Genomic DNA, 27,192 nt, shown 5'->3' with positions numbered 1-27,192 from the left:
AAGGTTCAGGAACTGAGTTTTGGTTGGCCGTAGGTGGTTGTTCATCTGAATGCACACCAGGATTAGAGTTGTCCTTTGGATCAGGTGAGGTGTGAGCAACTTGAGTTTCAGACTGATTGATGGGATTGGCAGCAGGAGTTGATACATTTTCTGACTGTTTTGGAAGAGAGTTGAGTGGTGCCGTAGCATTGTCTACCTGCTCAGTGTCATTCGGGAGCTGAACATTGACTTGAGGAGGAGTCAGCTCGAGATTGTCCTGAGCAGGAGATTCCTCTAATGTATGTTCCTTCTCTTGAACAGTGGGTTCATCGATCACTTGCTTTGAGGAGCTTGTAGCAGCGGTGTCGGCAGACTTGGCATGTTCCTAGCCACGAGGAACAGAGGCTTATTTTTCCTTGACTGGTGAGGGCTTGGAAATGGGTTTAGAGAAAAAGTTGAAGTCCAAGTCAGTCAAGCTTACGATGGGTTCATGGAGAGGTGAGTCATCCAGTATGTCAAACACTTGAGGTTTGTTTGCCTTCTTCTTGTATCGTTTATCACTGTCATCTTTAGAAGGGTTGGAAGATGGAAGTAGATCAGATGACTCAAGGTGAGTTTGCTCAGGTTCTGTAGTTGTGGTGTCATCTCTTGGCTCAGTAGCTGGATTCTTCCTATGCTCAGCGGAGACAGATTGCTTTTGTTGAGTGTTTGAAGGTGGAGTTTATTCAGCAGATTCCTGAGTTCGCAGAAAGAATGAATCTTTTGGTACTGATACATCCAGAGGAATTGCATCCAACGGTGTAACTTCAGAAACCCTCTTCCTCTTTAGGGGTGACTCAGTGTTCTCATGTTCATCCTCAACTTCTTGAACTATGGCAGGTCGCTTTTGGCCAGCTTTGGTAGGTTGAGGTTTCTTTTTGATTGACTCAGCGGGAGAAGGGTTAGCCATAATAACTTTTAGGCGTTTGACAGTTTGGAGTGTGGGTGCTGCCTTTCTCTTCTTTCCTTTACCGGTCGGCTCAGCTTCCTCTTTAGCTTCAGTCACCACATCCTTTCCTTTCTTCGACTTAAAAGGAAGACTGTGTGCAAGTTTAGTGAGGTCCTCAATTGTGATTTCCGTACCTAAAATGCTTTCCTCATTCTTAAAGCTGATTCTGTAATCCTTAAGGATTTCGGTAATGAGTGACCCTAATTGAAGTGCTCCAGTGCTTCGTTGCATAGCCCCGATCAGGAACACAGGCATGTTCAAGGGTTGATAGTTGAACATATGCCATAAGAATCATTGTTCGAAGTTGGAGGTAGAGGATGTGGAGTTGACCTTTGGATAGATGTAGTTGGTCAGTAGGTAGTGGGCGTGCCTCTGATGCTGAGTAAGCGAGGTGCAAGAGACTTCCCCTACATGCGCTTCAGGTTTACAGAAGGTAGCGGTGTACTTGACCTTCTTGTAGTCATTTGTTCTTCTCAACTCAGCTCCCTCGTCCTTTAAATATAACATAGTAGCTAGATATGATCGGTCGATGATGATTTGCTTCTTGTTGACATAAGTGACCATGAAATGAATATCGTCCGTGGCAACCAGCAGATTGGAGTAGAACTCAGTGAAAAGCCTTGGGTAGGTCAGCCCGTTTAGGGAGAATAGTTTGGTCCATCCGTTCTTGGATATCCAGTCACTGTAAGGTTTCACCGTCTCTACGAAGCTTTTCGAGAACCATCGTGAAGCTACATCGTCTAAGCCTTCAACGTCGGAGTATACGGATCGAAAAGTTCTCTCCTCAGTTTCCTCAGTTTTCTTACCCTTGTCATTCTTCTTTTTCTTAGAAGGAGTTGAGTGCTCAGTGTGAGGATCAACACCCAGAATGTTGACCTCGTCCATGGGTTGGTCATGCTGACCATGTCCAGTATTGGCCTCATCTTCTGGAGTATCAACATACTGTTGCTCAGGTGGGGAGGTAGGATTGATGTCTGAGCGATTATCCTCATATTGGTCATGGTGTTCTTGAGAGTGTCTTTAAGAAGATTTGAATTTCAGAGGTTTAGAGAGAATGAAGGTTCGAGTGCGAATTTCAAGTGTAGAGAGTGAATAGTGAGAAAACGTTCACTATTTATAGACGATTGATGATGACTTGATAGGTTGGATGGAACGGTGGGTATTTTAACCGTCGAAAGTCTGTTATTACTGACATTAATTTTGAGAAACGATCTGTGCTATTACTAATGATGACGCTTACGTCATCCTAGAGGCTACTTAATGCGCGTGCTAGTATTAATTCTACAACGGATTTTTTACTCAGCGCTAAGAATGCCATACGTTTGATATTCTGAGTAGTCAGTTTTACGTAGAGTAATTACTCGTGTGCTTAGTAACTCAGTTTAAGATAAACACTCAGTGTGTTCATCTACTCAGCATGAGGGGTTTTATATCATGTTAGACTCAGCATGCAATAGTTACTAATTTAGCACGAATCACTCAGCATGGTAATCACTCAATGTTTAATTTAGGCATAGAATCTTATTGAAGAGGATTAAACATACAGATAGCTTCTCTAAGTATGTTGAATTACTCACGAGCCAGTGGCTTTGTGAAGATATCAGCAAGCTGCTCATTCGTTGGGACATAGGTCAGCTTGATCTCTCCCTTGAGTACATGATCTCTGATGAAGTGATGCCTTACGCTGACGTGCTTCATCCTGCTATGCTGGATTGGATTCTTTGATAGGTCAATGGCACTTTTGTTGTCACATTTGACTTCAATTGTTTTAGTCTGAACACCACAATCCTCTAGTTGTTGCTTAATCCAGAGGACTTGAGCAACACAGCTTCCAGCAGCAATGTACTCAGCTTCAGTGGTTGACAGGGCTACTGACGCCTGCTTCTTACTGAACCAGGACACAAGAAAGCTTCCAAGGAAGTGACATCCTCCTAAGGTGCTTTTTCGTTCAAGTTTGTCTCGTCCGTAGTCAATGTCAGTGTATCCAATGAGTGTGAAATCATGAGTATTGGGATACCATAAACCTGCATTCACTGAGCCTTGCAAATATCTAAGGATTCTTTTTACAGCTATGTAATGAGATTCCTTAGGGTTAGATTGATATCTAGCACAGTAACATACTGAGAACTGAATGTCGGGCCTACTAGCAGTTAAGTAGAGTAGGGAGCCAATCATACCTCGATACAATTTGCTCTCTACTGACTTACCATTTTCGTCAGCGCAGAGGACAGTGTCAGTTCCCATAGGGGTAGATATTTACTTGCAATTCTCAAGTTCATACTTCTTCAATATCTCCTTAGCATACTTAGTTTGACTAATGAAGATGCCATTTTTCCCTTGTTTGATTTGAAGTCTAAGGAAGAAGTTGAGTTCTCCCATCATTGACATTTCAAACTCAGTCTGCATCTGCTTGCTAAATTCCTTGCACATGGACTCATTAGTGGCACCAAAAATAATGTCATCAACATATATCTGAGCCAGTAGGGTATCTTTACCCTTCCTCTTAATGAATAAGGTTGTATCAGCTTTACCTCTGACATAATTTCTAGTTAGCAGGAAACTGGTCAGCCTCTCATACCAAGCACGTGGTGCTTGCTTGAGACCATACAGAGCCTTTTTCAGCTTATAAACGTGGTTTGGGAACTTGGGATCCTCAAACCCTGGAGGCTAATTAACATAGACTTCCTCGTTTATAACTCCATTAAGGAATGCACTCTTAACATCCATTTGAAATAATTTAAAGTTCATATAACTTGCATATGCACATAAAATTCTTATAGCCTCTAGCCTTGCCACTGGGGCGAAGGTCTCACCGTAGTCAATACCTTCTTGCTGACTATAGCCCTCAGCTACAAATCTTGCTTTGTTCCTGACCATGTTCCCTTGTTCATCTAGCTTGTTGCGGAAGACCCATCTTGTTCCTATGGTCTTCTGGCTTCTTGGATTTGGCACTAAGTCCCATACTTCATTTCTTCTGAACTGATCAAGTTCTTCTTGCATTGCACTCATCCAGAACTCATCATGCTCAGCTTCAGAGAAGTTCTTTGGTTCCTGAACTGAGACGGATGCTACGTTGCTGAGGTATCTCCTGAGTTGATTTCTTGTCATCAGGGTGTTTTCAGCAGCATCAAGAATGGCACTCTCTGAGTGTCCTCTTAGTATTCTAATCTCTTTTGGTAGAGTGATGTCTTGAGCTGGTTGTGTTTCAACAATCTCTGCAAGTATAGATTGGTCAGTGAAAACAATTTGAGTTTCGCTTTTACCTTTGGTCAGCCCTTGAGGTAGTGACTCAGCGGCTGTTTCTTGATCAGCGGGTGCTGAGTATGGATCATCCTCAGTCAGCTGCTTGTCTTTTCCTGCAGGGTTAGTTTCATCGAACTCAACGTGTATTGACTCTTCTAAGACCCGAGTTCGTTTATTGAAAACTCTATATGTTTTGCTGTTTGTTGAGTAGCCTAAAAAGATAGCTTCATCAGCTTTTGAATCAAACTTAGCAAGGCTGTCTTTAGTATTTAAAATGAAACATTTACAGCCGAAGGCATGAAAGTATCCAATGTTGGGTTTTCATCCTTTCCAAAGTTCGTAGGGAGTCTTCTTTAATATGGGTCTGACTAGAGCCCTATTAAGTATGAAGCAAGCTGTGTTGACAGCTTCTCCCCAAAAGTACTTTGGAAGCCTATGCTCACTCAGCATTGTCCTGGCTATTTCAACCAAGGTTCTGTTTTTCCTTTCAACAACCCCATTTTGTTGAGGCGTTCTAGGAGCAGAAAAATTATGGTCAATGCCGCTGGCTTCACAGAATTCAACAAACTGTTGGTTTTTGAATTCTCCACCATTATCACTTTGGATGTGAGCTAACTTTAGGTCTTTATCATTTTCAAGTTTTCTTACTAATGTTGAAAACGTCTCAAAAGTTTCATCCTTGCTACTCAGCAAGATGATCCAAGTGTACCGAGAAAAGTCATCTACAATGACCAAGGAAAATCTCCTACCACCCAAGCTCAGCGGCTGGACTGGTCCGAAGAGATCAAAGTGTAGCAACTCAAGTGGACGCTTGGTTGAGACAATGTTTTTACTATGAAAAGATATTTTAGTTTGTTTTCCAGCCTGACATGCATTGCATAATTGATCCTTTTCGAACTTAAGTTCTGGCAGTCCCTCAACTAATTGCTTTCTTGCTAATTTGGCCAGGAGGTCCATGCTTACATGACCAAGTCTCATGTGTCATAGCCAGGAACTTTCTTCCTTTGACACTAAGCATACATTTTTTGAAAATTTCTTTTCCAAATTCAGCATAAAGACATCCAGTGTTATCAAATATAACTTTTCTCCCGTTATCACATAGTTGAGCTACGCTGAGTAAGTTATATTTAAGTACACTGACTAGGGAGACTGACTCAATAGTAGGATTACCACCAACGGTTCCTGACCCTACTATCTTACCCTTTTTGTTGTCTCCGAAACTTACACTTCCACCTCGTTTACGCACAAGTGTGATGAACTGAGTTTCATCACCATTCATATGCCTCGAGCCTGCGCTGTCAATGTACCACATCTTTGACTTCTCAGCACACCTCAGGCTTACCTGCAATATAGCTAGTTATCTTTAGGTACCCAAGTCTTTTTGGGTCCTTGTTTGTTAGGCTCAGCAGGTATAGCATCATACTTAATCTTATGACGACACACTTGGACAGTGTGTCCATTTTTCCCACAGAAGTCACAGCTGACCTTCCGTTTGGGATATCTCACTGACTGGTCAGCACCCCAGTGCTGAGCATGCCAGCACACATTTGTGGTGTGTCCCTTTTTCCTACAGAAGTCACACTGGACATTCCGCTGAGGATTCCATCTCTGCTGACTAGTACTTCGGTACCGAGTGTTCAGAGGAATATTTCTTTTATTCGGAACCTTGAGTTGATTCTGAATAGATGTGACATCCTTTCTCAGTTTCTTAGAATCTGATTGGACCTCATAGACAAACTTGTGCATAGTTTCTACGTTGCTATGCAAAGTTGAGTTGTCTTGGAGAAGATATCGAAGGTCACTCAGTTTGACCTCTTCAATCTCATCACATCGCCTGCTGAGTGCTCTAACCTTCTTGTTACAATTTTTGATAAGTGTGTGGAGGTCACTCAGGGCATTTATCATTTCATTTCTGAGCAGGGGTAGTGATATTACCTCAGTTGGGTGTGCCTCATCGTCAGATGCAATGGAGGGCTCAGCATGCTCAGAAACACAAGGCTCAGCAAGCTCATCTGCCATGAAGCAGATCTTTGCTGACTCAGTGGCATCATCTCCTGATGATGATGACTCACCACTATCACTCCAGGTTGCCACCATTGCCTTCTTGTTGTTCCTCTTTTCCTTCCTCAAGGTAGGACAATTTGATTTGATATGGCCAGTTTGATGACATTCAAAGCATGTGATTGGCTTTGAGATGTCCTTCTTGTACTTGCTGTCGCTGGACTCAGCTTTGTACTTGTCAAACTTATTGTAAGGCTTCTTTGAATATTTATCATTCTTTCTGAACAACCTTTTCATTTTTCTAGTGAACATGGCCATCTCTTCATCGTCTGTTGAGCTCCCATCAGTGGAGTCAGCTTTCATGATAAGAGACTTTTGCTTCTTGTCCTCAGACTTCTCCTTCACCTCAAAATTCTTCATTGAGATCTCATGGGTCAGCAGAGATCCAATGAGTTCATCATACTTATAGGTGGTCAAGTCTTGAGCTTCATCAACAACAGTTTTCTTGGCTTGCCAGCTTTTAGGAAGACTCCTCAGTATCTTCTTGGCTTGCTCTTCCTCAGTAAAGATCTTGCCAAGTCTTTTGAGCTCGTTGATAATGTTTGTGAATCTTGAGTTCATTTCAGAGATTCCTTCATCATCATTCATTTCAAACAGCTCGTACAACCTCATGTGCTGGTTCACCTTGGACTCCTTAACTTTGTTGGTTCCTTCATAGGTGACCTCCAGTTTCTTCCAGATTTCCTGCGCTGACTCACAACCTGAAATCTTGTTGTACTCTGCAGCATCTAACGCACAGTGAAGCATGTTTATAGTCGAAGCATGATTTTGTAGCTTCTTGAGGTCATCTTTTGTCCACTTAGCCTCAGCTTTGACAACCGTTTGGCCGTCAACAGTTTCAACAGGAGCAAATGGGCCTTGGACTATAGAAAGCCATGCACTCATATTTGTTGCCTGAATGAAATTTTTCATTATGTTCTTCCAAAAGGTGTAGTTAGACCCGAAGAACAGAGGAGGCCGAGTAATGGACAGTCCCTCAGGAAGAATCTGAGTTGTCTGATTTCCTCGGAGGAAACGAGTGATGTTCTCAGCCATTGTGGGGATCAGCTCAAGATAGTTATATCTTGCTCAGTGAGCTTTTAAGCTCTGATACCACTTGTTGGTCCCGTATAACGTGACAAGGTTAGTTCCAAGGGGGGGGGGATATGAACTACTTAAAATTTTGTCCGTTAAGGCTGACTTCTTTTCTTTGAGAAAAGGATTACACAGCGGTTCTAAGTAGTTTAAGACACAAGCTTAGTCAACTAGTGACTAAGTCTTCTTCTTTCCTTGAGTCAGGAGATAGCACTTAAGTCTATTCCTGAACTCAGCTTCTTAGTGCACTCAACTCAGTGTTAGTTCGTTACTTAGTCAGTTTTATAGCAAGCAATATATATAAAGGAGTTTAAAGGTTAGAAATATATTACTCAGCAGACATATCCTGGTTCGGCCTCTCCGCCTACATCCAGTCCCCGGAACTCGTTCCGAGCTTTTTGAATCCTCTACTGAGCTTTTTAAAGGTAGAGCACGAAACCTTTTACAACAGAAGATGAGTATACAAGAGTACCTTCCTCTATTCCTCTACTCACTCCTATAACTACCGCTAAGTACTATAACCGAGTACTCAGATTCTCCTTTCTATTCTTCTAGAAATGATAAGTGTTTGTCCTAAATAACAATTGCTAAGACACTTTAGATGAATGAAATCACTCTATACTTTTACACAATGATTGGAATTGGTGTAAGATTTTCTTTGCTTTTCTCATAGAACTTCAAGTATGAATTTGGTCAGCGTTTCGACTTGATTGAAGATCTGCATTGAATGAAGCATTTGAGAGGCCTATTTATAGTGACACTTCAAGCACCGGTGATTTCGAATCTCGAAATAACCGTTGGAGTCAAACGACTTCCTGTCGCTTTCACTCAGTACGTGCTCAGCGTCTTTGGCCAATCATATTCTTGTATCTTCTGTCTTTGCCAGTGCTCAGCAGCTTTTCGTCAGATGAAACAGAATGTTCCTACATTAATGGCAAAGTCTTCCAGACAGCTTCCTGCGCCTTCTGAGCTTTACCCAAAGTAGAAATACTTGGTCTCCAAGTTCATTCTATTCTGCCACTGACCTGACAACCTTATCGCTCAACTCAGCAGCTTCGTCTTGAAGCTATTTGGTCGAAGGCTTCTCGATCCTTCTCATTGCTGGGCTAACGCCTTACTCAGTACGACGGCGTTTTGAGTCTTCTTGGGCCGTGAGGCTTTGATCTGTTGACTTGGGCTTGACTTCCTCTTTTAGGCCTTTGAGCCATTTATCTTAATGTCTTATAAATCAAATAACTCAACATTGAACAAACACATTAGTATGAATAAATCAAAGCATTTAAATTTAATGTGTTGGAATATTTTTATCATTCACATAAATAATTTTGTCAAATCAAAATCATGTGGAAAGGTGTTTCAACATGTAGTACCCCCAAATGCTCGTTCTACATCCTTCTTTGCACTCTTGTGCTTCTGTTTGAAAGTGACTTTCTTAGGTTCAACCGCATGTGGAAAGCTTTTCACAAATGCAGCCCATTTGGGATATATACCATCTGTCAGGTAGTATCCCATCTTGTACACTTTGTTGTTGACAGTGTATTGCTCTTCTAGAGCTACTCATTGTAATTTGTCTCGAAATAAATGTGATCTGTTCAACACATTGAGGTCGTTGTTCGACCCAGCAACACCAAAAAACGCATGCTAAATCCATAGATCATGTGAAGCGACTGCTTCAAGCATGATTATAGGAACCCCATGGTCGCCTCTAGTGTATTGTCCTTTCCACCCAATAGGATAATTTTTCCAAGCCCAATGCATGCAATCAAGATTTTCGAGCATCCTAAGGAACCCATGAGTTTCCTCGTGCATTTGAAATAAGCGATGGACATCAGCAGTATTAGGCTTTCGCATATAGACTGCTCCGAACACCTCGATAATTGCACGACAAAATTTTTCAAGACATTCAAATGTTGTACACTCAGCAATTCTAATGTACTCATCTTCATGATCAGCAGCTTCTCCATATGCAAGCATGCGAAGCGCCGATGTGCATTTTTGAAGTGGAGTAAATCCTTTCTTCTTTATTGCATCGACCCTCTGTTGGAAATATACTGTGTGATTTCCTAAGGCCTCCATAATACGTAGGAACAACGGTTTACTCATGAGAAACCTTCTTCGAAAACAATTGTCATTGTATACTCGTTCGTCAGCAAAATAATCTTTATATAAACGTTCTGCACATTCTTCACGATTTCGATCCACATATTTTCTACGTCAAGGTGGTGCAGATGGTTCTTCTATTTGTTGCAAGAACTCACGTTCCATTTGCTCATCTGTTTCATCCCACATATTTCTAATAACATCTATTTTCGCTTGGTAAAAATTGTTACGGTCTGAACTTGACATTATTTTTTGAAATTTGAAGTATCTGATATATAGAAAAAGTTGAATGAATGAAATATATAGAGAGAAAATTGATTTTTGATTTGGTTGATCAAATATGAAGTATCCGGTATATAGAAAAAGTTGGTTGTTGAATTTATTATATTTGGTGGAATTTATTATGTTTGCTTGAATTTATTGGGTTTAGTTGAATATTTTTGGGTTTGGTTGAATTATCATTTAATGCATTGGTGGAAGAAAAACATAGTACTTAATTATCAAAACGGAAACTTGCATATACTATAAATAAACAATGAAATTACAAAAATAATACTAAATTAATTACTAAATTACAAACATAATACTACTAAATTGCAAACATAATAAATAAACAACTAAATTACAAATAGAATAGCAATTGCTTAAAGCAACCATACTTAGATAAAATATATGCGCACATTTTCTTGTGTTGTGCCTTCATTGTTGGATCCATATCGGACGTATCTTTCTCGAGAAAATAGAAATCTTTGGCCCTAATCTCTTCGGTCTGATTGCAAAGAAATATTACCCCTTGATCAAATAATAGTTGGTTTGCTCTAATTTTTTCCTTTTGTAATTCCATAAAAAAATTCTTTTTCTACCAAATTAGAAGATGCACCCGCTTTTTGTTTTCCTTTAGCGGCTTTTTTAGCAGTCTTCTGTCCTATTGGACGTTGAGGAAACGATTGTACATCGTTCATTGATTCGTTCGTTGAACTGTATTCTCCAGTTGATGAAAGCTTCATCCTTTTTGAAGAATTTCTGTCGTTGTGTTTTTCTTTAAAAGCGAGCCATTTGGGTTCGTCTTTCATTATCTGCCAACAATGAAGAAATGGAAATTTGGAGCCATGCCTCTAAGCATACAATTCTTTGGTATTCTCAATAATTTGTGAATCCAAATGCCCTCTCGGTTTCAACTGGACAATGTCGGAATAACACCCGACAAAATCACTAATTGTTTTACTCATTTTGTAAAATTTCGTTGAAGCCGTATTCTCCTTTATTAAAGAAGGACATTCGGGCTTATATATGTTGTAGTGATTGGTGATTCTCTTCCAAAAATCCCTCATCCGTTTGATCCGTACCCACAATTGAATCATTTGCGATTGTCAACCAACTGGTACATAAAAAATTTTCAAGTGTATTATTCCACTTAAACCTCGTTGTTGACCCACCAACGGCTTGTGCTTGATGTTCCGTTACTTCAACGCACTCATCAATAGAACCCGTATTTGGAGATTCGACACTAATTGGAACTTGACCGGAATGGTCCCGGCTTGTATAATCTTGACCCGTATACTGATCATTAGCAAAAGGCCCACGGGGGTAATACATCGGCCTCCCTTGATAATTTCCCGGTATATTCATATACGGGTGAGGGAATTCAGGACTGAATAAGTTTTGGGGGTTCGGGAGATAATGCATGTACGGATCATAGAATGAAATATTAGGGAGAATAGAAAATTTTTGGTAAGGATAAATGAAGAATTAAGTGGCTTTTATAGAACAATTTGATAAATTTAAAAGTTGAGCTGTTCATTGTAAAATTCAAAAAATTAATGGAGCTTTTTTGAAAACATTTTATGTATCAAAACGGTAATATTACCGTTTGAAACAATTAAAATATAAAAGTGACTTTTTCTACTATGCACTGCACCAACGGATAAAAAAAATAAATAGTTCTTTTTTTATATAAAAGAAAATAAATAGTAGATGAGTTGGGAAAAGATAAAAAATGACTATTGACTACAAGAAAATCTGACAACCACACATAAAGAGACAATTTTGTTTGTTATCAAATTTGGTTACTCACTGCAATTGATAACATAACATGTTAAATAGTGGTTAGTTACCACCAATTAAGAAAAGGTTACAACTAAAAGCTCCCCACTAGGGATGCTCTTATAAACACTACAAAAAAGAACCCATATATCAACACTTTTATAGATGCACTTTTGAAAAGTGTCAATATAAAAAACCAAAACATTTACTGTTATTATAAATTTAAACTCTTAATATCATTTTTACCCCTACAAACACAATTCTTTACTAGTTAAAGCAGTTACGGAAATATTATTTTTCATATTTACCAAACACTAATTTGTTTTTCTTTTCCTGAAAGAAAAATCGGAACACTATCTAACCCAACTTTACACTTCTTTTCTCTCTTTCTCATGAATGCCTCCTGATCTCCTCTGTTTTGCTTAATTTGGTGTGATGAGCTTATCAAGGTAAAAACCCTAAATCAGCTTTTCCCTAGTCCCTCCCCAATTTACCTTTCATTCTCTTTCTCCCAACAACAAAGGCCATTGTGATGTGAGGTGGAAGAAGATCACCCCAAGTTATCTTTCTCTAATATGCAAGTGGTTTCCATCACTTGATTTCATCCTCTTGGATCTGATCTAAACTTTGTCTTCAAATCATTGAGGTATTTCTTTAAATCTCTGTCATCTTCAATTTGGGTATAATCTCCTATGTTTCTTCATAGTTAAGAACTTTTATGTGAGTGCTTATGTCTCATTGGAATAAACCATTTGCTTTAGGAATTCAGGCGAATTAAAGGAAAAATAAGCTCAATGCAGAAACACGATGAGCTTCTGAGTTCAGTCAACATGTGACTTTATTGATATTGGGAACCTTGAGGATCAACAGGGAGGAGGTAGCCCTTAATACAGTACTAGAGCTTAACCATAAGATATGGATGGATGAATGTGGGGTTTTAAATTTTGGCTACTCCAGGGCTAGGTTTACATAAAGGCATCAATTCCTTACTGTTCAGTTGGACAAAGTTTATGGTAATATTTGTAGCATATCAGCATTCCCTGAAGCATCCGTGATTAACCTTTCATTTAGACACTCAAACCATGCTCATGTTCTATTTAAGCTTCACGGATTAGTGGGTAAGAAATAGTTGCGACCTTTCCAGTACTTAATGGCGTGGGAGGATCATAAGGATTTCTGAAACATCATTAGGAAGGCTTGGAATGGGAAGGTGCATCTTGCGTCATCGGCTTTAGACTTCAAAGAGGATGCCCTATAATGGAATAAAAAAGGCTTTGGTAACATCTTTGCTAGAAAGAGAAAGATCATGAAAAGACTGGTCAGGGTCTAAAGAATTCTTATGTAGTCTCAAGATGAATGTTTTTTCTGCCTTGAATGATACCCTCCTTAATGAACTCACTGTTGTGCTTCGTTAGTAGGAAGTCCTTTGGTTTCAGAAAATCAAGAAATCGATGGATCTCTAAAGGGGACATAAATACTATATTTTACCATCTTTTTACTGTCGGTAGAAGGAAGAAGAATAAAATTGAAGCCTTATAGGATGGGATAGGTAATTGGTTGTACGACTTAGGGGCTATTCACAAACATACATTGGAGTTCTATCTTTCCTTGTCCCGGCAAAGTATCAATACACCAATTGGTAGTATGGAATCCATTTGCTCTTTTCCTCAATTGGATGTGATTAAGATGGGAGAAATCTTCAGAGTTGTTACCTTGAATGACATTAGAGTTGCCATGTTTGATATGTATCCATTGAAGGCCCCTAATATTGATGGTCTGCCCTATTTATTCTTCCAGAAACACTGGAATATGGTGCATGAGGAAATTACTGATTTTGCATAGAATGTGTTTACAAGTACTGAATCTGATGCGGCCTTAAACCAGACCCTGGTGGTTTTGATGCCTAAAGTTGGGAATCCTATATCTCTCACATAGTTCATGCCTATAAGCCTATGTAATGTCATCTATAAGCTCATATAGAAAATTATTGCAAACCTGTTTTAGCTCTTATTTCCCGAGATTATTTCACTAACGTAAGCTGGTTTTGTTTTGGGTCGATAACTAAGTGACAATATTATTATCGCCCAAGAGGTTATACACTCAATGCAAATTAAAAAGGGTAAAAAAGGGTTTATGGCTATTAAAATTGATATAGAGAAAGCCTATGACAGACTAAACTCGAACTATATCGCCGATGCTATATAGCGAGCTAGGGTGCCTGATAGCTAGCGTAAAGTCATTAATGATTGTATCTGTTCCAGTTCCATGTAGGTGTTGATAAATGGGGAGTTGTCTGGCCCCTTTGTACCGACCAGGGAAGTTAGATAAGGGGATCTTATTTCCCCATACTTGTTCATCCTTTGTATAGAAAGGCTTGATAATTTGCCAAAGGATGATATAGTTGCGAAAAAAATTAAACCTATATCTCTCTCTCACTCTCTCTCACTCTCAAGATGGTCTCGGTATAAGCCATTTCTTCTTCACCGATGGCATTTTTATTTTTCTTGAGGAAGATATTCAGCAAATATATAACTTTATAAAAGTGATGGATAATTTCTGTTATTTTTCTGGGTAGAAGATCAATCTGTAGAAGTCTAAGCTTTGTGTCTCTAGAAATATCTTGGATATCTTTGCTCGCGAGCTCAGGTAAGCTTGCAATATCCCTCTTACCAAGTGTTTATGTAAATATTTATGTGTTCCGTTGCTGCATGATAAGGTTTGCACGAGTATATTCGGTAAAACTGTAAACATAATACAGTCTAAATTGAGCTCCTAAAAAGCAAAATCTCTTTCCCTTGCAGGTCGTATCACGTTGGTGCAATCTGTGTCCTCTGTTGCTCCAAACCACATAATGTAAACCAATATGATTACTAATGCGGTCTTAAAGAAAATGGATAAATTAAATCGCGGCTTTGTGTAGGGAAACACAAGGGAGGAGAAGAAACTGCATTTGATTCCCTAGGATACGGGTTGTCTTCCCAAGCATAAGGGTGGGGCTGGTATCAGAAAACAAAAGGATTCTAACCGTATTTTTATCATGAAAGTGTTGTGGAGATTATGGAAGGAACCTAGGTCCTTATGGGCCTCGATCCTTGCTTCAAAACACAAAAAAGACATCATTTTTGGAGGTTCAATTAAAAGTACTAAGAACAAATCACACTTTTGGAGGAGCATCCACCATATTGTTTTATGAATTTTATGCTGGTGTCTCTTGGAGAATTGGTAATGGTAAGCTCGTGTCATTCTAGGATGGTAGATGGTTGGAGGATTACAAAATCAGGGAGGTAGCTATTCGCCCAATGGAAGCAGCAGATTCGAATTGGCAAGTGGCAGATCTTTTTAACGATAATAAGGGCTGGAAGTGGGATATTCTGCAAAGTTATTTTGATAAAAGCATCCTTCTACGCATTTATAGCTTGATTACAATGAAGGAAGTTAAAACCGAAGACATGCCTATATGGAGTAATGCATCTAATGGCATGTTCTCGTGCAAGGGTGTATATGAAATGATTATCTCTAATGAAAGGAGTGTTGTGGAGAACCATGTATTTAAGAAGATTTGGAAATTAAAGCTTCCCCAACGAAATAAAACTTTTGCTTGGTTATGTCTCCATGGAAGAATCCTTACAAATGAAGAGAGACGTAGAAGACATTTGGTCAACCATGGAAATTTCCCTAGATGATATAATTCCACTGAAATGGTGGTCCACGCATTAAGATATTGTCAGTTTAGTTTGGATGTTTGGAAGGAGATTATTTCACCCAAGTGTTGGAATCAATTTTTTATTTCTAATGATGATAACTGGTTCCAGAAATCCCTACTGCAATCTGATAGTTTCATTGGAGTCCAGGACTCGCATCTATTGTTCTTCATCATTACCGCTGCTCACGTGTGGGAATGGTGAAGCAAGATGCTGTTCTAAGAGGATTTTGTGCTGCTGGAGTAGAAAGGGGATTTAATCCACTGAAATTTGAGGGATAATTCGAGTTGCTGGGAGGCTTTGCAGGTCGGCTGGGTGATGCCTCGGCCTGGTTTCTGGAAACTGAATTCCGATGGCTCTTGCAAATCTTCATCTAATATCATTGTTGCTGGTGGAGTTGTCAGAGATGAGGAGGGGATATGGGTTTGTGGATTTTCTCATAACATGGGCAGAGGTAACTCTTTTGAAGCTGAGCTTTGGGGGGTGTTTTTAGGCTTTAATGTCACCTTATCGTCGAGTGTTAGATGGATTGAAGTTGAGTCTGATTGTGCTGAACTTGTGTCTTTAATTCAAGGACAATGCCCTATGCACCACTCGTATTAGGACTTGGTTTGCAACATCTAGTTGTTAATGGCTCATTTCAAATCTTTCATAGTGAAACATGTCTATAGAGAAGGGGAGAGATGTGCCGACTTCCTGGCTAATCATGCATTTGATTTCCATATTGGCTTGTCGACTCTCCTATAAGCCCCACCGAGCAACTTGCCACTGCTGAGAGATGATTTATTGAGGGTAAATCTCCCCGTCCGTGTTAAGCCCAAAATATACCTAAAATAGCATTAATATTTACATCAGTTTTGCTATGAAATCGTGCTGTTTATATCTATTTCGAGTACTTTTACGTTCGAATATGTTTCTTTCATGCAAGGTACCTAAATATTTGGTAAAATCCAAATAAGAACGAAAAGAGGTCAAAAACGAAGGAAACCCCCTAAGTTAGGAGCCAAAAGACGAAGAAATCAGCACACCGATACGAGGAAGAAGAGAACGAAGTCAGAAATGAGAAGAATATTCCAAATTCTCGGTAGAGATTATGGGTCGCGATCGAGAATCCAAAATTCTCGATCGCGACACGCTAAATCCTGGCATCTCTCCTTTGTGTTCCGAAGACCAAAAATCACTTCCCCATTCTCGACCGAGAATTTCCATTCTCGGTATGATCAGAAATTCTGGCAAGCACTACATTCACATGTTTAAATGCCAAGAAACGCATTCGTTCGGGTGGATAGAAACGTCTCTTCGCAGCGGATACGACTCTTCATAATGGACACGACCCTTAGACACGACTCTTCAACATCTATAAATAAAGAGTTGATTCAGAGTTGAAAAGAGGAGAGTTAGATTATTAAGATTAGTGCAGAGTTTATGCAGAAACTCTGACTCAGAAATGAGTCAGAGTTTAGATTTCAATTTCTATAAAGCAATTTGCCGTACACACATTGTTTATCAAATAATCACATACACAGTAGCATTTAGATTTAGAATAAGACCAGTTCAATATTAGTTTACATTTTGGTAGTAGAAGTACCCGTCTCTATTCCGAAGATTCAGCGAGAAGATTAAGTAGCGGATTCGACCCCGGAGCCTGACAAACTCTAACGAGGTTTGAGGAAAGGATTGACAACCTGGAACTTGAATGTCGTTTTGAATGCTTCCATGCTTTCTGTTCTCTGTAAACTTGTATCAAATTCATACTTCATCTAATAAAGTTCATGCAATTCAATAAATTTTTATGTAGCACTTCTGTAATTGATCTGAAGTGAGTTCTGGTGTTTTCATTGATACGTAGTTGAATTCAATATCTTTACAATGAAACTTTGTTGAACACTTAAGCAAATTAATTCTTACGCAAATAAGTATTAATTTGGTTAAGGTAGCAATCTAACCCGACCGTAGGAGGATTGTCTACGGTTCAATGCCCTTTAATTGAAGGAGTTTACGTTATTACACTTTCATAATTTATACAAAGTTTAAAGTTGTTTTCTTTTCTTAATGCAAACGAACACAATTATTCTCTTATTTTAAACACTAAACGTTTCTGTTTTATAATTCATTCTCAAAACAGAATTGATTTCTAACATTCTACATATTCTATCCTAATTCTTATTCGATCAATCTCAAAACCAATTTCAAATAACGATTATCTATTTACATAAACCTTAAGTCGTATTTAATCTACACATAAATAAGTTTTTGTTGAAAAACGTTCCCTGTGGGATCGATATCTTTTTATTACTACAAGCGAAACCGTGCACTTGCGAAAATCGCTCAACAGTCTGCTTGCGACCTTTTATGACCTTTTTATGTTTCTCTTTTTTATTTGCTTTTCATTTGTTTTCTTACAAAACAAAAAGGGAAAAGTATAAAAATAAACCTTATGGTTTAGCCGATTTACAAACATAAACCTCGTGGTTTAAAAGTTTACAAACAGTACATTGTGATTCATTCCGTTAGCAATTACAGTAAAAAGTATAACGATATTAAAAAATGTTGAGGTGGTAATTTTGATCAAATGGTCAAAGAGGCATTATTATCTTTTTACTTATTCTTTTTAGATTTATTTTTTTACAACAGTAGCCTGCTCATGAAATGAATAACTGCGTTTCGAGGAGGGTTATTTTTCGTGCCCAAAATGTATCCAAATTGAAAGAAATTGCAGTAGATTATGTCTCGAATCCTACACGAGTCAAAGTAGTCGCTTCATTACTATATAAATCAACCATTTCTGCAGTTTCTAAGGCCAGTTCATCCGGGTTTTTTAGAGCTAAGGTTTTTCCTCCATTATGGGAGAGGAACACATGCAATCTAACTGGTGTGTTTCCTGTTTCGACTAAGGAGGCGGATTTGGGGTGTTGGTGAAGGAATTCCAAGAAGAAAAAATGCGGTTTTCGGATTCGTGTGGGAAGATGTGTAATAAGGAAGAACTGTATATGTTTGTTTTAGAGAGTATGAAAGGTTTGGGGATATTTCTAGAGCTTGTCCACTAAGGATTACAACGGTAAGAAAATACAGTGGGTTGATCCCCAACCCAAATTCGACCACTAGAGAGAGAGAGAGAGAGAGAGAGATGTGATGTGTTTCAGCAAATGGGTTAAAGATGTTACTTCGCGATTAGTATAGGAAACTGAGACTATGTTGAATTGATGAGTTTTTTTATATTAGTTTTGATTGATGAGTTCTTTAATTGATTTTCTTGTATTCTGACTGTATTAGTTTTTAATGAAACTTTGTGATGGAGAACGAATGAAGAAGAACATGATGAGAGGGAGGGGGTGATGAGAGAGTGAGATGTAAGTATGATATTGGATAAAAGAAAAACAATAAAAATTAAATTTTAGAAAATAAGTAAAAAGATAATAATATTATTTTTTGACCATTTATCATCAATTTTTGACACCGTTATACTTTTTCAAATTATTAACAAAATTAAATATAAGATATTGAGTCAGCTTGGGAGCGGGAATGGACTAATCTTTGGATTGAGTCTGATTCGTCTTATACAGCTACAATGCCAAGTAAGTCTAAAAACGTTCTGTGGATAATCCGATAGGATTGGCTCCGTTGTCTTGAGCACTGTGCGTTGATGAACTGTAAGATTTCTCATATCTATAGAGAAGGAAATCAAGCTTCGGAAAATCTTCTGTAGATATCACTTGGTGGAGCGCAGCCCCTCCATTTTGCAATTCTTTTATTTTTGCTGATCTCTGTAACATAGCTCATATTCGTTTTCTTTAACTCTCGCTTTAATAATAATCGAGTTGGCTAAGGTTACCGAAGGTGCCGACCTAGTCGGAATGTTTGGTTCCTCAACCGTGTCCCAACATTTCATTCAAAAAAAAAAAAATATATACAATATTTGTTTATAAACTTTTAAGACACCAGGTTTATATTTGCAATTCGGTCAAATCAAAGTGTTTATTTAGTGCTTATCCGTGTACTTTAAAAATATATATAATATTATACTATAGGCTCTTGTCTTTATCCATAACATACACGTTTAAGCAATCTTTTGCTCTTATCCATACTATATTTAATTTTATATTATAATTCAATCCTTCCATTTTCTATATTTCTTATTTTCTTCTAAATTTTTTCTTTTTTTTTTCTGAAAATTCTAAAAATACGAATTATTTCAATTAAGCTGGGTTTCTTTTTCTAAAATAAAAAAACGCTAAAAACGACACCAGCTATTTCTTATTACAGTCCCGAATATTTTATTAATTTTGTGCAAAATTTAACCTATTTCAAACAACAATGATTTAAAATTATGTTTCTAGACAAAAAATAAATTAAAAACTTTTTTTAATAGAAAAACATACTACGGTAAAACCTCTGTATAGGAATACACTTAAAACCCGGCTATTTGTATAACAATTGGGAGGTTATTACTAAACAGAGTTTGGTATAATAAAAAATTTCAACACATAAAATTTTAAATTTTTTATTATAGGCATACATGGTTTATATATAATATATAATAATAGATATTAATAGAACAAATTAAATATTTAGAATTTCAATTTATGGTTTAGGTTTTCAATATATAGATAATTGAAGAGTTTTATGAGAAAAAATGTAAACTATCAATAAGAATACTAAATATTTATAATTTCAAGTTGTAGTTTCATAAATAATTTCAATAGTTTTTTTAAATATTTTATAATTTTGTTTGAATTCTTAATATATATATAATTATTACTATATAGAGGCATAGTTTCTAAAAGTGGGACTTGAAAAGTGTATAACAAATAACGTTTGTGAGGTTATTCCTATTTATAATTAGCCCAAGTTGGGACCGAGTTTTTTTATAACAAAATAGAGGTTATTCATATATAGAGTATTCATATATAGAGGTTTTATTGTATATAATTCCATTAAAAAAATACATAAATAAAATTCTATATACATCAAGAAAATATAAATAAAATAAAATTTTATATAAATGGATATTAAAGTTAGTATAAAAGTCAAAATTCACAAAAAAAAAATCAATAAAAGTTATAAAAAGAATGTATGAAACAATTTTTTTTAATAAATCACACACACTTCTTATAAATTCTAATCTGTTAAAAAATCCGCTGCAATCCAATTTTTACTATTTAAGTTATTTCGGAAGATTAGACCTGAATTCTTTTTAGTACAAGCACATAAATCTAGTGATCTACATAAAAAATAAAATGCTTCCGCTTATATAAATTCAAAAAATGTATAAATGAAAGAATTATAGATAACAAATGTAGATCAAACAAAAAAATCTAATGAGATATATAGATTTCAAACAAAATGAAACCACCAACGAAGAAAAAGATACAAGTGTAGACGTAGAAAAATATATGTTCATCTTCTTTCTCCAAATAGATCTAGTTACCCATACTTAGAAGAGATGAGATATCTGTTGTTACCGACAGAAAGAAACGAATAGAGAGAAAATTGATGGCCAGAAATATGTCATCGAAGTTGAGGGAGGCATGGTGTGTCAAGGGGTCAACTCGTTAGGACAATGTGACGCTTATTTAACTCTTTAGAAGTAAGCCAGTCAAAAGCAATAAATCATCTTATCTTTAATTAGTAGATATATATACGAACACATAAGGGACACAAGATAAATAATATCTAATTGCTATATAAGCGACAATGATACATTTATATTATCCCGTCCTGTCGTAGCAGGGGTAACTATTAGAGATGGGAAGAACACATATAAGCCTAGTGGCAAATCGCAATGACCAACACTATAGTCAGTGTCCTCCCATTACATGTAATGTATGATTACAACAATTATCTGTTGTAGGGATAAATTACGAACTTATTTATATAAAAAAAAATAAATAAAATTTTAAAGGTTTAGTACTATGATGATTTGAAAGAAAAAAAGACAGATTAATGAAACAAAATTAGCTAGATTATAGGCTTAAATACCTTAATAAATTGCCACGTCATACTTTGTTCTTCTTAATCCTTGAATACTAGCTTCCTTTTAAAATCCTCGAATACTTTGTTCTTATGAGAGAGGCAGAACCATGAAGATATTGGTGGCCGTGAAGCGAGTCGTCGATTATGCCGTGAAAATCAGAGTTAAACCTGACAAGGTAAAATCACCAAACTTTTCTTCAATAGCCTCTTGATATTTCCCTCAAACTAAATTCTTCAGGATTGCTGTTACTGTTTATAACATATTTCTTGATCTAGAGTGGAGTGGAGACCCAGAATGTTAAGATGTCAATGAACCCATTTTGTGAGATTGCTTTAGAGGAGGCGCTTCGAATCAAGGAGGCAGGTTTGGCATCCGAGGTTGTCGCCGTCAGCATGGGTCCCGCGCAGTGCCTTGATACTCTGCGGACTGGTCTAGCCATGGGTGCGGATAGAGGGATTCATGTCGAAGCTACCGGCGCCTTGTATCCACTTACTGTGGCTAAAGTTTTGAAGGCTCTTGTGGAGCTGGAGAAACCCAATTTGATTATTATGGGGAAACAGGTTCGTTCCTTTCTCGAGTTTTCAGGATGTTGGATTGGTTTAATCATATTGGGGTTTATTTTGGACTTCTACTTCTCCTTTGATTTGAGCTAACTTGGTGTATTTTGATTTAGGCAATTGATGATGATTGCAATCAAACAGGGCAAATGTTGGCTGGTTTGCTTAGTTGGCCTCAGGGGACATTTGCTTCAAAGGTTAGTCACGCCTATGCTGCTATGTTACTAACTGTTTTATCTTTTAAATTAATTGTTCTGTTGAATATTTCATGGAACCATTGTTTAACTTAGCAAAGTTGCTTCACTTGGTTATTAATTTGTCCTTATTAGTTTGCTGGATTAGTAAGATCTCATTTTGTGCATATTGTGATTTTGGGGATATTTGTTTTCCATGGGTCACGGATATGCTAAAACTAGAGGAAGACAGCAATGCCGTAAGTATTTAGAACTTACAATTCTCTTGTGCATCTAGATATGTTTAGTAAAGTGCAACTCTTCTCAGAGTAGAATGACATTGTATATCAGGAATGAATGCATTTATATATGGCATGTTTTCACATTGGATCATCAGTAATGCGCAGGGCAGTATGCACTGAAGTTTCTACATAGAGATTCATTAATAGTTTTGAAGCACATTTGGGGTTTTGTCCTGAGATGGAATCTAACGATTATTATTTTCATTAGTGAAACATAAGAAACATCAAGTTGGTCTATCAGAAGTTTCTTTGTAACGTTTATATATTGACGAATATAAAAAAACTAAGGATTCTTAGCTCATGGCAAGTAGTGAGGATATTGTGTGTTTGGTACTGCATCTTAAAATTTGGTTTCTAAGAGATCTCAAGATGTTGTTAGGAACTTATTGTCGCTACTGCAATTGTTGAAAACGTGTGGATGCCAGTGCCTGCCTAGTCTTGCTCAAAGATTGCAGATCACTGGTGTAAAGGAGTTCTATTAATCTAAACATGCTTGTTGGTCCTATTTGGCGCAACGGTAAAACGTTGTTGCCGTGTGACCAGAGGTCACGGGTTCGAGTCTTAGGAGCGGCCTCTTGCCAATTAAATTGGCAAGGGAAGGCTTGCCCCCAATACACCCTTGTGGTGGGACCCCTCCCCGGACCCTCGCTCAGCGGGGACGCGTAATGCGACCGGGCCGCCCTTTTTTTTTTTTTTTTTTATTCAGGCAGGATTCAAAATGAAACAAATGCTAAATCATGAACCATCTGTAACTTCACCTTTTGACCAAAAAACCTCTTCAGATTCTTTTCCCTCGTGTATTATATATGAAGGTGGGAATTATGGCTTTAACCACCTGATATCCATCATCTGATTCTGTTATTCATTGGCCAATTTTCAGCTGCAACCTTTCATATTCATTCCTCTTTTTGACATGCATTTAAATTGGGCCGATAATTGTAGTAGGTGATGGATATAAGAAAATTTTCTTATATTCAAGTGGGTATTTGCATGTTTTGTTACTGTGTGTTTTATCATTTCTTGTTTTCACAAAGAACTTGAATGATTTTCAAGTCTTGTGCTTAGGTGTTCATGATAAAGGGGACTGAGGAGAGATGTATGAATTATAGTTCATTCAAAATTTGAACTTGTCCTTTTACATTGGTGCCATCGTTGTTCAAAGGAGCGTGAGGCACTCATAAGGAGGCCCAAGAGAGGTGAGGTGAGGCGAGGCAGCAGTGCCTCAGAGCTCTCTAGCCAAGGCACTTTGATAGAGAATATGCTAATAGGCATAGAGGGAAATATAGAGGGTAATATGGGAAATAGGGAACATGTGATTTGGAGGGTTGTGAAAGTTAGTTGCAGGAGAGGGAGAGCTTTTGGGAGTATATATAGAGGACTAGAGTTAGAAGGAAAAGACATTGAATATTTTGGATAATTTTCTGTTTGGCTGCCTTTGGTAGAGCAGGGGATTGAGTTCATCTCAATTCATTTATCTTTCGTTTTGTTTCTATCTGTTTACCTAAATATTTCATCATCAATGAATACCTCTCTATTCTGTGGTTGTGTGTGTTTGTGAGTTCATTCTACTGTTACCAATCTGTTTGGCTGAGTTTGAGTATCGGTACTCTATTGAACTTCCAAAAGCAAGTGCGTCAGTCTAAGTGTTAGGCAAAAGGAAAGGCATAGCTTTATTGTATTCGGACTAAGTTTTTCAATAGAAAACATGAAAAATTGAATGGAATTCGAAAAAGCAGTTTGATTGTTGAACAAAAAAATATTTTAGTTTCCAAAACATTAGCAGGAGCCAGCAGATTGCATAGATTTATTGGGAAAAAACAGAAGTGTGGTTGTTCCTTTAAGAAGAAAGGAGACCGGGCGTTTTGTATGCCATAGAGAGAATAAGATAATATACTGGAAAAAGAAAAGAACCAGGTTTTATCAGCAAAAAGGAAGATGATTGATTGGAGAGGAAGTTGAAAGCAACAAGTTCAAATATAACAAGAGGCATGAGGTTTTGTTTTTGTTTTTTCTTTTTCCATGCTTATTTTGTGAAACTTGTCCTGTTTTTCTTCATACGTTGTTTACCCCTTATTTTAAGTAATGCCTCTCTTCCCTTGGGCATGCTTATTTGAGGTTTCATTGCCGTAAGGGCATGTCGCACTTTACCAACACTTGATGGTTCACATTTTGTGGGGTCTCATGTTTACTCTGCTTCTATCTAGTAGGTATTACTGGACAAGGAAAAACAAGTAGCAACTGTGGAAAGAGAAGTAGATGGTGGTCTTGAAACTTTGTGTTTAGAGTTACCTGCAGTCATTACGTAAGTATCTATATGTTTTGTATTAAAATGGCGTTTTGCTTTGCACATTTGGAGGTGGTTGAGTTTGTGATCTGGATGTGCAGAACTGATTTGAGACTGAACGAGCCAAGGTATGCAACGCTTCCAAACATCATGAAAGCGAAATCGAAGGTAATAAAGAAATACAGTCCGCAGGAGTTGAATGTAGATGTGAAATCAGATCTTGAGATTGTTGAAGTGAGGGAACCTCCCAAGAGAAAAGCTGGGGTTGTTGTTTCTTCGGTGGATGAATTGATTCACAAGCTTCAAAATGAAGCTCATGTCATTTGAGCCAACATTCTGTAATTGAAACGTCTGCTGATTATTCAAAACAGTAAATAACAGTGTATGCTAAATTAAAAAAATAAATGAAGATTCTTTTCCATTTTTCATGCTTCTTATTCTCAAGAGTGAAGATGGATGTGGATTGAAGATAATCGGCTACTCTTTTCATCTATTTTTTTATAATAAAATCTTAAAATGTTGAAAATCACATGTTTATTATAGGCCTAATGCTTCCTCAGTCCCCTTAACTTGTTCAAATTGGTCATTTTATCTCTCAAACTCATCGAATGTCCTATTTATCCTTTTAACTCCATAAAAGTGGTATTTTTCACCTCCTCAACTTGTTCATTTATCCCTCCAAGTGGTATTTCTCACCCCTAAATTGATACCATTTTTTAAACGTTAAACTTATATCGGTGCTACTTTGTAGGTGGAACTTAAATTGATACTTCTCCAAAAATCATAGACCTATTTTGATACCTTATTTCTGCATATAATGTCTTTAACTTGTTTATATTAATATTTTGTTATTTGTATCTCTTATTCATTCTCTTTTTAATTTTTTTGGCTAGTTAAATTTTGATTATCTAATTATTATAATACAATATTATTGTAATAAATACATGAAGGATCAATATAATTACCAAATTAAAAAATAAATAAAAAGTTGATATTAAAAAAATATATTTTCAAACTCATTTGAATAAGTTCTATTAATTTTGCACTATAAATGGATAAGAAATACCACTTTTATGGAGTTAAGGGGTAAATAGGATCATATGGGGTGAGAAATACCACTTTTATGGAGTTAAGGGGGAAAATATGATATTCGATGAGTTGGTGATGGGTAAAATGACCAATTTAGACAAGTTAAAGAGGTGAGAAATACTATTTTTATGGAATTAAAGGGGTAAATAGAACATTCGATTAGTTTGAGGAGTAAAATGACCAATCTGGACAATTTAAAAGGGCGGGAGAAGCATTAACCCTTTATTATATGCACATAACTTACAAGTTGGAGAGTGTACATGTCAACATATTGATAATTTCTATCACAATTATGTTGTCATACATTTAATAAAGTAGCGAATTTATACCATATATGGGATAATTGATATTAAGAATAAATCTAGACCAACTAATATCAATTGATGTTGTCCAAAAAAAAAAAACTAATATCAATTGATTGAGTATATTATTACAATATGTTGAAATGTACACTCTCCAACTTGTAAGTTATGTGCATATAACAAAGTAATAATTATTTATCAAAAACAAAGTAACCATAGAAACACATACTTTCATTATTTAAGTGACGAATTAAGGGTCTAAGTCAAATCGAACTTTAGTTATTAATTCAGCTCTAAAATGGTAATATTTGAGAAATGTAGTCTAAATATAATAATTTTAATACATTTAAATTTCAGTTAATTTATTTAATCCATCTTGTTTTGCTTTAATGGAAACTAAGATTAGTGGAGATAAAGCAGATGAGGTGGTTAAAAAGTTTAGGAACTGGAAATGTATTAGATCGGAAGCTACTGGCCGGGCTGGTGGGATTTGGCTTTTCTGGAAGCCAGATCGGGTTCATTTTGATGTTATTAACATGGATAAGCAGTTTATTCATTGTAAAGTGAGTGTCTCCGGTAATAAACCTTTCTTAATTACCCTGGTGTATGTCGACCCTATTTTAGCCAATAGGAAACGACTTTGGGAGGTTCTTTACTCTTTGAGTGTCAGCATATCTGAGCCTTGGTTTGTGGCGGGTGACTTTAATGATATTGCTTTTATGAGTGATCAGAGAGGGGGTTCGAATCATTATGTTAATCGTTGTCTTCACCACAAAAATAGTATGGATTTATGTGACCTTTCTGATCTTGGGGCCTCTAGTCATAAGTTCACTTAGAAGCGTAATAGTACCTTTGTTCGTTTGGACAAAGTTTACACGAATATTTTAGCCCAGACTACTTTCCCTGAAAGCTCTGTGTTGAATCTCCCTTTCCGTCATTCGGATCACTGTCCTATTTTATTTAGGCTGATGAGAGGCAATCGTCTTAGGGATGAGAGACCGTTCCGTTATCTTTTGGCTTGGGAGTCTCATCCTAAGTTTAAAGAGTTCGTTCATGATAATTGGAAACCCCACTCGAATGTCCTTCAAGCTGCTGAAGGATTCAGGAACAACGTGTTGGGTTGGAATAAAAATGTTTTTGGGCATATTATTAGGAAAAAGAATAAATTATTGAATAGAATGGAGGGAATTCAGCGTAGGTTGGAGGGTAGGTTTGATTATGGTTTGAATGGCCTGCTCAGAACCCTTCAGAAGGAGCTGGAAGCTGTGCTCAGGCAAGAGGAACTTCTTTGGTTTCAAAAGTCTAGGAAGTCCTGGATCAGA

The 27,192-nt window shown here is 37.2% G+C and overlaps 1 protein-coding gene across 1 annotated transcript; it reads left to right on the top strand.

The window, feature by feature from the left end:
* The first annotated feature begins 21,183 nt into the window (after positions 1-21,183).
* Positions 21,184-24,916, top strand: LOC136218676 (electron transfer flavoprotein subunit beta, mitochondrial). Its single transcript, XM_066005712.1, has 5 exons — positions 21,184-21,338; positions 21,439-21,723; positions 21,837-21,917; positions 24,403-24,497; positions 24,581-24,916. Exons 1-5 carry the CDS (start codon positions 21,270-21,272, stop codon positions 24,804-24,806), a joined length of 756 nt encoding a protein of 251 aa, XP_065861784.1. The 5' UTR covers positions 21,184-21,269; the 3' UTR covers positions 24,807-24,916.
* The last annotated feature ends 2,276 nt before the right edge of the window (positions 24,917-27,192 follow it).

The sequence above is a fragment of the Euphorbia lathyris genome, chromosome 2 (assembly GCF_963576675.1).
Source record: "Euphorbia lathyris chromosome 2, ddEupLath1.1, whole genome shotgun sequence".
Taxonomy (NCBI): Eukaryota; Viridiplantae; Streptophyta; class Magnoliopsida; order Malpighiales; family Euphorbiaceae; genus Euphorbia; species Euphorbia lathyris.
This window is presented reverse-complemented; position numbering and strand designations above follow the sequence as displayed.